The sequence below is a fragment of the Notolabrus celidotus genome, chromosome 15 (genome assembly GCF_009762535.1).
Source record: "Notolabrus celidotus isolate fNotCel1 chromosome 15, fNotCel1.pri, whole genome shotgun sequence".
In the NCBI taxonomy this organism is placed as follows: domain Eukaryota; kingdom Metazoa; phylum Chordata; class Actinopteri; order Labriformes; family Labridae; genus Notolabrus; species Notolabrus celidotus.
In genome coordinates this window covers 24,122,919-24,133,780 of record NC_048286.1, presented here as the reverse complement: position 1 = coordinate 24,133,780, position 10,862 = coordinate 24,122,919, and the positions used below count along the sequence as shown (strand labels likewise).

At 40.5% G+C, this 10,862-nt stretch overlaps 2 protein-coding genes across 2 annotated transcripts; both read left to right on the top strand.

Moving 5' to 3' along the window:
• Nucleotides 1–2,049: 2,049 nt before the first annotated feature.
• LOC117826678 (protein crumbs homolog 1-like) lies at nucleotides 2,050–4,286 on the top strand. Its single transcript, XM_034702932.1, has 3 exons — nucleotides 2,050–2,867; nucleotides 3,435–3,502; nucleotides 4,203–4,286. The coding sequence occupies exons 1-3, from the start codon at nucleotides 2,087–2,089 to the stop codon at nucleotides 4,284–4,286; spliced, it is 933 nt and encodes a 310-aa protein (XP_034558823.1). The 5' UTR covers nucleotides 2,050–2,086.
• On the top strand, nucleotides 2,935–10,862 carry LOC117826537 (protein crumbs homolog 1-like). Its single transcript, XM_034702657.1, has 7 exons — nucleotides 2,935–3,035; nucleotides 4,203–4,753; nucleotides 4,900–5,065; nucleotides 6,433–7,342; nucleotides 7,452–7,493; nucleotides 8,126–8,248; nucleotides 9,336–10,862. Exons 2-7 carry the CDS (start codon nucleotides 4,295–4,297, stop codon nucleotides 9,586–9,588), a joined length of 1,953 nt encoding a protein of 650 aa, XP_034558548.1. The 5' UTR covers nucleotides 2,935–3,035; nucleotides 4,203–4,294; the 3' UTR covers nucleotides 9,589–10,862.

Below are 10,862 nucleotides of genomic sequence, written 5' to 3'. Positions count from 1 at the left end.
CTACTTACATTCAATCCAATCCATTTTATCTATATAGCACGTTTTAAAAACAACAAGGTTACCAAAGTGCTGCACAACAAATGCAAACTGTAGAAATAAATAATAGTACAATTTAAAATACAGTAAATTAAAAGAAAAGCAGAGATCAACATAAACTCTCGTGCTGTATTAAAAGCCAAGGAGTAAAAATGAGTTTAAGACGTGATTTAAAAGTATCCAGGGTGGTGGGCATTTTGACTCGTAGTACAGTGGGTAGCTCATTCCACTGTTTAGGAGCTACCAATGAAAAAGCTCAGTCACCCCTCGTCATTTGTTGGCTTTTTGGCACGACAAGACGCATCTGATCAGCAGTCCTCATGCTATCATACAGTCTTGCTAACTACTTGCAATATTACTTACAAATAATACAATTATTAATTTAAAAAATGTGAGTTTTTAAAAAATGCAATAACCAAATTTTGTTTAAAATTTGGATCAGTTATTCAAAATTGTGATATTGGTTTTAAGAATGTAACTCTGATTTATCCAGCATGTTGAGACACATTGAGTTTAGCATTTAAGGTACCTGACAATTCCTAGTTCATAAGTTAAGTTAAGTAAAATGCAAGAATTCAGGACTTAAAGTTGACTCAAATAACATTTAAGTTGAGTTAAAGTTTGTTTACATAAAATATTGTGGACAGAATGCCAGAATGAAACCAAAGCTAGGGCTCTTCACAACAACTAGCACTAAAATAACCATGAAAACAACCATGTCGATGTATTCAACTGAAGAGCAAGTTTAATGCCCTTAGAGAAATTACTTGAGAACATGAGTGACGTTTTACTGACAGAGATACTTACTGGATTAGAATCATTGACCCAAGTTTTCTGTTAAAGACTGGGCCTCAGTCCAGCCAACGGCTTCAGGCAGGAATCCAACTGGGCACCTGCTCTTTAGTGCACGTGTGCCCAAATGTGCACACATGCATTACAGTTAATGCCTTCTTTTAAGGGACAGCATTCATTTATACGAGTATTTCAAAGGACTGCCATTGAGGTAAAGGAACATTGAATTTCAGGCCAGGTGGGCCTCTGTTGTCACTTATGTTATGTAACAGTACATCAGAGGTCTGTCTAGGGAAGGTGTTTGGAGTTTCTCAAATTAGCTTACTGGATGAACTTTCCCTTTGCGAACACATTTAATGTGTAAGACATTGTAAGTGCATTAGCTTAATCCCTCCTATCTCTCTTGCAGTGCTCGGGGAAGTCCAGTTAAGGCATGCATGCATTGAGGAGCACAGCTTAAGATGGAGCTGCACACACATGTATTCCCCATCTGCCTTTGAACATAAATGAAGACACTGCCAAACATCTTCAAATTTGGGAAACTTGTTAAGGACAATGTTGAGGTTCAGCTTGCATGGATGGATGTTATTGTTGCTTTGTGCAGGTAATGTTTGGTTGCAGTATGTTTGTTTTGACTGGAGATGGCTGCTATTTGAAACTGTTTGGTATATCTATTTTGGTAATTTGGCTTCAGGTGTGTTGTTAATACTATAATTACAATAATAATAATAATAATAATAATAATAATAATAATAATCTCAGATTGTGTCTTCTTATCTTAGCCATATTTTGTCTGCTGATTTGTCCATCAAATGCATCATGAAATGGTCTGTAGGTGTCAGCACAGGTGCTTTAAATTCTAGATTATGCAGAACTTTCAAATAAGTAATAATATAGTTTTTTACTTTTTTCTTTTGGATTTTGCATCTAATTTTTATTCTGTACCTTAATTTAGTTTACACACATACTAATAACCTTGAGCAGTACATAGCAGAACTTTTAATTTGCCTGCATTTATATTTTTTATTGCATTAAAAAGTAATATTGGACTTAATTCATCTTGCCAGGTGCTTTCTCAAAGGGGAACTTCAATGGATGTGAACAGCAGCCATGCCAAAACGGTGGTGTGTGTGAGAGTAACGATGGAGGTTTCAGATGCCTTTGCTCCCAACAGAGTCGAAATGGTCGTCTGTATGGAGGAGAGAACTGCACAACTGCACTTTTAGGCTGCGACCACAACCAATGTAAAAATGGAGGAATGTGTTCTCCCTTACTTGTCAACAATCAGCACAACTTTACATGCTTCTGCCTTGCTGGCTTCACAGGCTCTCAATGCCAGACCGCAACCACTTTCTCATTTGAGTCCAGAGGCTACATGTACATAGAGACTCAGCTTCTGGACCCAGAGGCTCCTCTCAATGTAACATTCAGCTTCAGGACAGCGAGACCTGTTGGCACCCTCTGGCAGCACAGAGTGGACGACCTGCTCCTCAGGATCGAGCTGGATGATGGGCATCTTTGCCTTCGCAGCCTTAAAGGTCAAGGCTCCAACATGCTGGTTCAGGAGCTGCCGGAGAACTTGTCAGACAGTAAGTGGCACACAGTGGAAGCATCTCTGGGTGGCGAGGTCAGCCTAATCAAGCTGCTGTGCACAGAAGGAAGCTGCACCAGAGACTTTAGTACTGATATCCCGCTGCTTGAGCAAGCATCAGCTCTCCCCGATCCAGGAACAGTTCGTCAAGGCCTCTTCATAGGAGTAGTCGGGAGGAACTGGGGTTTGAGCAGTGCAGAGGATGAATCAGAAAACCCACCTGCTTTTTTGGGTTGCTTCAGGGATGTGTTTGTAGGTTCACATCTGGTGTTGCCTGTTGTAGCGCCAGGAGATTCAGACGCCCAGGCAAACATTACTGTGGGCTGCAGCGACAAAGACAAGTGCGAAGAAAGTCCATGTCAGAATCGAGGGCGGTGTGTGAGCCAGGGCTGGAGGAGCTACTTGTGTGAGTGCCACAGGCCATATGAGGGACAAAACTGTGCAGAGGGTAAGGGAACACACACATACACACATATAAACACTGCTGCATCTAGTTTAAAAAAAACACATTTTGATCCTCTTTGCTTCATCCATCTGAGAGAACCTGACCCCTCAACAACCTAAATCAATTATATTGAGGTAGGATCTACAAAAAAGAGCCATCATCGGGTCAGAGGTATTATTCTCTTGGATCATTTTTGCCTAAAAAATGATGTTTAATTTTCTGCAGCATTTGAATTACACTACTTATGACAGGATTACTGTAAAAATGGCAAAAGTCATTTCAGGTTCAACCTTATTCACTTCAATTGGGGAATCCAAAGAGAGAGAGAGAGAGAGCCTCCCTGCAGGATTGAAAATTTAGTCAGTAGACATGAAAGAAGCTTACAGTGCTAGTGGAAATAGCAGGAGTTATATAATTAGGAGGCATTCAGCAACACCTGGGCTGAGGATTAAAAAAACGTGTGTTTCAGTAGCTCACCTGAAGCTCCTTTACTTTTGAAAATCAAGGATGGAGTCACGCGAGGCAGAGGTATTTTAGACTATTGGTGTCCTGAACTTCCCTCTCGTTTAGGGGGCTCAAACCAAATTGTCCATAACATCACTTTTCAGCCAGAACATGCTTTTGCTTTGCAAGGAGAGGTAAATTTAAGAAAGAACAGTCCATTTCTGCTTCACTCTGCTTAGCTTAGCCTTACTTATCTTTAACAAAATTCCCCTGCCAGCACCTCCTTGTCTTATACTTGTCTTATATATAAACATATGAAATCTTGAGGAGTCTTGTCATTTCCATATGTTTGCTAGGTAACTTAGGAGACTTCCAGGCAAGAAACAGTTGTGTAATAATTGGAAAAACTTTAATTTTTGGTACGAATTAAAAACATATAACTATTTATTATGTGTTTTAAAGTGCTGATGGCAGCCCTTGTATTTTTTAGAGTCAAGCTAGCTATTTTCAGTCTTTGTGCTAAGCTAAGCCAACCAAAAGCTAACTGGAGCTTTGTTGTTTGAGGACAGACAGAGTATTTGCGGTATCAGTCTCCTCAGCTAAGAAGTGTATTTCCTAAATTTTCATGACAAATTGTTAAAGATGTACTTGTACTTAACAAGGTTTAAGTAAGGCTCTCATGACCACTGACTGCAGATAAAGACAGGCGACACATCTCCACCTCATCACAATGTACAAAAGTTAAGCTAACATAATGTCTTGGTAATACTGCGGCAAGTCAGAGGAGGGAGCTCTAATTGTTTTGGCTTCACTTTTGGGGAGGTATCAAGTTGTCCATGTTGTTATGCGGTCTACGTCCCTGACTTGTTGTCTTTCTTCCCTGTATCCACACAGAGTATATCACCGCAAGGTTTGGAAACAAAGACCTGGAGAGTTACGCCATCTTCTCACTGGACGATGCCCCAGGTGACTCTGTGACTGTTTCCATGTTTATTCGCACCAGGCAGACCAGTGGCATGCTCCTTATCATATCAAATACTACCAGCCAGTATCTCCGCCTGTGGCTGGAAGACAGCAAGGTTCAAGTTCAAGTCAACAACTTCGAGACCCTTACTGGCCGAGGGTCGGTCAGCGACGGCCACTTTCATCTTGTGACTGTGAAGCTGGAAAGAATGGAGGCCATCTTATTCCAGTCAGCCAAGCTCCAGGGCTCCATACCCATAAGGCCCGTCCATGCTCACCCTGGGGATCTGGTCTTCATTGGAGGGCTGCCACACTCCAGGGCCTCTGCCTCGTTTGGTGGTTACTTCAAGGGATGTGTCCAGGATCTGAGAATAAACAGTAAACGACTGCAGTTTTATCCCATTGCAACTCAAGTGGAATCTTACGGCCTGGAGCATCACATCAATGTTGCCCAAGGGTGCAGCAGTGACAACGCCTGTGCTGTGAGTTATATCAGTACTGTCCTGATCATTACATTATCTTTACTGAGCACATTTTTCATTCCTTATCTGCACTAATGATGGCTGACGACATTGTGCAACTGACTAGAAGTTTGACTTGATAAATTGATTGGTTTTGTCTTCCTTAGACCAACCCTTGTCTCAATGGAGGAGTGTGTTACTCCATGTGGGACGATTTCATCTGTAACTGCCCCCCCAACACTGCAGGGCGACGCTGCGAGGAGGTGAAATGGTGTGAGCTGTCTCCCTGTCCAGCAGCTGCTGTTTGTCAACCTCGATCCCAGGGTTTTGAGTGTGAGTGTCCTGAGGTGATCACTTTTCGAAGCCAAGAAAGAACATTAACCTAAAAGCACTGGACTGTGAGATTAAGAAGTCTCAGACCCCAATAGAATTGAAAAAGGATAAGATCTATGCCACTGATAGTGTTCTTTTTACAGCTATCATTACCATTCCTATCTTATACACAAATACACGGCAAGAAACAGACTACAATGTAAATATGTTGGCCTTTGAATATACGATCTTGTTTCTGATGTGGGTTTGTATCTACTAAGAGAACTCTCAGTGGTGTGGAGTCTCTTTAGGACACTCTGCCGAGGCACTGATTAATTACAGGTTGGCTGATTACAGAAGGGAAGGAGTTGAAGCAGGGATCTTACATGGGATTCCTCTAAGACGTGCTAATCCCAGGTCAGATTAAGTCTACCGCCACATGCCTGCAGAAGTTTATGATGGTAACTCTTCCTGGAAAAGTCACATGTTCAGTCAGAGTAGTTTGGGTAATTACCATTGCTTCTATTTATAATCTTTGTCTTCTCACTTGTTGGTTAGAGAATAGAACATATCATAAATGGCCATCCACCAGTAAGAACTGAGTAATGTTTACCATAACACATACTAGCAGTTGTTTGGTTATTTCAGTCTAAAATCCTCTCAACAGATTTACTTTATAAATACAGAAAAATGCAGAATCGTGGGAGAGGGATGAGATTTGGGGTGTTGGAAGCATTCCGGTTTCTGTTTGTAGTCTGAGTATTTTTGTCCAGGTCATGTTTCAGAAAGGATACAAAAAATGGTGAGCACAAGAAGCAGAATGTGTCAACTATAAGGCCATCCCACAACCTTTTGGCTATTGTTTCATGGCAATTTCACCTATTTGTTTTTATTAAGACGTCTGTATATTCAGCTAACAGTCTAGTCTGTAGCCAAACTTTACGACTCCATTATCAGGCCTCCTGTTGCTGGTCAGACTGTGGAAAATAAAACAGCATAAGGAAGGGATTGATTAAATTTACCTGGATATCCACTGTCTACATCAGAATTGTGAAGCTGTTCTACATCAGACTTATCCATCATGTTTCAAGATTGCTAAAATCCAGTCTATTAGAACCAAACTTATACTGTCCTAATGACACAGTTTTTCACCATTTGAGTGAAAAACTCATCTTTTGTGATAGGCTACTACGTATTGAATACTTGATGTTGAAGACTATCTTAAAACCCTCTGAAAATCTGGCCTTTGCTAATGTTTTTGGCTGCCTGCAAGGTCAGGGGTCGTTACTGTGATTGGCTCTACACCTTGACACTGGTGTAGATTAAATGAAAATAAAAGTAAAAGTGGCATTTTAGTTAATTCAGTATCTTTCATGTCTCTCCTCCAGGTTTGTCGAATGTGACATTCCGGGCAGAAAGCAGCATTTTGCACTACAGAAGCAATGGGAGGATCAAGAATAGTCTCAGCAGCGTCTCTCTCAGCTTTCGCACGAGACAGAACACTGCCACCATATTGCATGCACAAAAAGACTCGGACTACTTCACCATATCTGTCCAAGACTCTAATGTGGTCATGGAGCTCCAGGTTGATAAGTCCACTAAGACCACTGTTCAAAGTCAAGGCCCAATCAATGATGGAGAGTGGCACAGTGTGGAGCTCAGCGTGGAGAACCTGATATTTCCAAACTCCAGGTGGATCATGGTTGTAGATAGAGACAAGGAAGAGCTCAGCATGTCTGGAACACTTGCAGGGAACCTGGATTTTCTAAAACAGGGAGCGGACATCTTCTTGGGAGGGCTGAGCTTGGACGCTGGAGTGAGCATGTCTGGCTGTCTGGGTACAGTTGAGATTGGAGGGCTGCCTCTCCCTTTCCACCTTGATACAGAGCTGAACCTCCCCCGACCTCAGGAGGAGCAGTTTACAAGGGTTAACACTAACGCCGCCCCACATTATGGCTGCTGGGGATCCAGTGTGTGTTCCCCAAACCCATGTAAGAACGAGGGCGTGTGTGAAGACATATTCGACCTCCATCGCTGCAAGTGCACCTCAGAGTGGACAGGTTCACTGTGCCAAGACCCAACAGATACCTGCATTTCTAACCCATGTATCTATGGCAACTGCACCAACCTACAAAGGGGATTTAAGTGTGTGTGCGAGCATGGGTACAGCGGTGAACTGTGTGAAACGGAAGTTGATATGTGTGGATACAGCAATTGTGGTGAAGGAGCCACATGCATCAAAGGACTCACAACCTATGCATGCCTCTGCCCACAGAATATGACTGGCCAATACTGCGAGTGAGTTCTTTCATAGAAAAGTAATATGACATTAAGCTATCAGTATCAAATACAGCTAGAGGGGTAAAAAGCTCTGAATTCTAATGATTTGCAAACTGGTTTCTTGTAGCAAGAAGATCCCGGAAGCTCCATGGTACATCGAGATAAGCCCGTAAGTATTTTGTTATTGTGTCCCTAAACCAAGTAAATTAGTAAAGTTATTATTAATTCCAACAGGATAAAAAAGGGTATGGACAAAATTCACACAGCCACCATTTAAAGTTCCGATGCTGTGTACCAGGATTTATCTGAAGAAATATCAGTTCACCTCTTCTTTTTTTTGTTTAAAGTTATATTTCTGGGCATTTTTGACTCCATTGATAGGACAGCTGTAGAAAGGCAGAAAATGTTGGGAGCAGAGAGCAGGGGGTGATATGCAACAAACAGTGGAGGCCAGGAGTCACCCCATTTCACCTCTTCTTAATTAATAAGTTACTAATGAAACTACGTATTGTGAAAATTTGGAGGAAACCTGGCAATATTAAAACCTGTGAAAAATTGATAGCTACAGTAAGATATCAACTAGTATTATCATATTGAGCTACTTACTTCATTTGACAACTGTTAGCTAGAAAATGGCTGAAAGCTCATTCCGATTTGACATGGTTACATAGTAGTTTATATGATTTAAAAACTGGAAAACAGCAGTACAACATAAAAGCAGCATTTTCAACTTCACTCCCTGATGAGGCTACCATGTGAATATGGAGAATTGACATTTCTTATGTTCTTCTGTGGGTTCAGACTTCCTCAGCTTCCTACATCGACATGTGCGGGAACAAGATGGACCTACAGCTGCTATAATGGAGGGAACTGCTCAGACACAAACGACACCTGTTACTGCCTACCTGGTTTCACTGGACTGTGGTACGAAACACTTAACGATATTTAATCCTCTTTGCTTCCAATGGGTCATGAACCCGGTGTTTATCAACAATGGGGATCAGCACCAAAGGGTGTCACATGGAGTCACACGGCTGTAAAGACTTTTAAGATTAGTAAATTGTCATTTTGAATGAAATTTTGAATACTATTTTTTTTATGAGTATTATTTATTAGTACTTATTCCAATGAGAATCTGGAGACCTTAGACTAGAGTTGCATACCAGAAATAGATTAAAAAATCCTGCCACAGGCTTGTGCTTAAAGCTGCTATGGTCAATATTTTGAGAAAGGCATTGAACCAAGTTTCAAATGTAATGTGAAAAGTGTTACTTTAAGTGGCCCAACACTTCAGGTCACAAAACATTTCTTTGTCCCTTACCCTACTTGGTTTGGTTTTATGGCCCTTACCTTGACTTTGTTGGTTCACTCTCAACTCTCTCAGTGTTGTTTATGAAATACACTGGGGAGATGTTGAGAGCACAAAGGCTACTAAATTCCCACCATCTGTTGAGCCAGTAAAGGCAGGCAGTAGACAAAATAAGCAACTAGCTGTTGACAGTATAAATCAGTAAGAAGCTATGGATGATTTATTTTACCAGAGTTTGGGAGACCAATATGGATTTTTTGAACAACGTGAATAACCAGCTGAAACTAATGGAGTGGCTGAAAGCACAAATCCAAATGAATGCTAATATAATTTGGTACCAGAATTGCAAAAATGCCAGTGTGCTCACAAACTTGCCCCATCATATTCGACGGTGATGATATTCCACTGCCCCCCTCTGGCCTAAAATTCACCATTCAAGTTTTAATTTTTCAATCAAAGTTTCAATTGTGTAGGACAGATTCCCATTAAAGTGCAACAAAATACCATTAAAAGTCCACTCACAGCCATCACAATAGTCCCCTAGCCCTGTAGTTTAACCACAGTAGACTCCTATGGCAGAAAAAAGCTCCTCAGTCTTTAAAAAAAAAATATTTCTATCAATGTCACAGTTGTTCTGTTGATACATCTTAAACTGCTTTTTCTACTTTTGTTTCACAATTCTCTCATTTTGTTACCTTCCAGGTGTGAGCGGGATGTGGACGAGTGTGCATCGGACCCATGTATGAACGGAGGCTTCTGTGTGAACTACGTAAACAGTTTTGAGTGTGTGTGTGACTTGAATTACTCAGGGATCCACTGTCAAATAGACGCCAGTGACTTCTATTTGTACCTCTTCTTGGGTCTATGGCAGAACCTCTTCCAGTTGGTGTCCTACCTTGTTATGCGCCTCGATGATGAGCCGGAAATTGAGTGGGTGTTCCATGACAACGACTAAATGACTCAAACTGTATTAAACTTGGCCTTCAAGGTCATTCACAACTACTTCTGAACAGACTTTACAAACATGGGACCAAAATGGAAGCATGAACCATAGAGCAACAAAATCTGCTCTACTATTTCAGGGTTTGATTGCTATTTGATAGATTTTTTTAACTGTTGTCATTGACATTAAGAGAAAATACATCAAAGGTACAGTGTGTAAAAATGTGAATATCTAGCATTGAATTTCTAGTTTTGAAACACTCCCATGCTCACCCTTCTGTTATTGAAGCTCCACAAGCAATGGTGGCCTATGAGGACAAGAAGCTGCTGGGATAAATGTGATCCTCCATTTGTCAAATTTTTAATTCAGAACTAATTCTTCAGAACAAAACAACCACTCTCTTCTTCTTTGTCTTTCAACCAGTGCATTTTGCGCAACCACTCACTAAATACAAAATGTGTATGGTCCTCACTAGTTTGTCCGTTTTACACTACTGTAGAAACATGGTTGTGTAAGATGGCGGCCTTGGACCCGCTCCTTGTGTAAATAAAAAAGACTAATTTTAAGTCAACAAAAATAAAACTATTTTTATATTCCACCGATCATACACTTATCCAAACAAACTTAGAGGTCTGTTCTGCTAAATACCACGCAATACTACAGACTGTACCTTTAATTTATAAATGGTCTCAATAGCGGAGGCCTCTGGTGATTTAGGTGGAACTAACAGGTATGTATCTACTTGAGATTTAATTGGATCCTTATTGCAATAACAGAGTGGGATCTAGTTTCTTTTAGAGCGCAAAGACTATGTTCAAAAACTCAGATGCCAGACAATGAAGTTAAACCCGATGAAATTTTTTACAATTATTTCACTAGATCAAAAGAAACAGTGAATAGCTGCAATAAATAAAGACGTAAAATTGTATTTTATTGTATTCAGTGTACTGACAAGTTCAGAAATCTGTCTGTTGTGAACAAATTTGTGACAGTGAAAACTATATATTGCACCATAACATTATATGAAATGCATTCTATCTGGTTCTCATACTGAAAACCACACAGTAGAGAATTATTGTGCCTTAAGTTTACACGTTTTGTCCAAAGCACTGCATTCTTATCAGTGAATATTTCGTAACTGTTCAGGGATTCAGTCATATACAGTTACAATATCTTGGATATTAATAAAAACATGTTTTTAGGAAGTTGTATAATTACAAATATGTTTGTACCAATGTATAAAATAGATGAAGGCTACTCTGCATGCAGCACATATGGAACCTGAA

Coding starts and splice junctions, on each gene's coding strand:
- LOC117826537 (XM_034702657.1), top strand. CDS start 4,295: ATGTTTATTCGCACCAGGCAGACCAGTGGCATGCTCCTTATCATATCA. Junction 5,066..6,432: donor TCGATCCCAGGGTTTTGAGT/GTGAGTGTCCTG, acceptor TCTCTCCTCCAG/GTTTGTCGAATGTGACATTC. Junction 7,494..8,125: donor TGGTACATCGAGATAAGCCC/GTAAGTATTTTG, acceptor CTGTGGGTTCAG/ACTTCCTCAGCTTCCTACAT.
- LOC117826678 (XM_034702932.1), top strand. CDS start 2,087: ATGTGTTCTCCCTTACTTGTCAACAATCAGCACAACTTTACATGCTTC. Junction 2,868..3,434: donor GGGACAAAACTGTGCAGAGG/GTAAGGGAACAC, acceptor CCTCTCGTTTAG/GGGGCTCAAACCAAATTGTC. Junction 3,503..4,202: donor CTTTTGCTTTGCAAGGAGAG/GTAAATTTAAGA, acceptor GTATCCACACAG/AGTATATCACCGCAAGGTTT.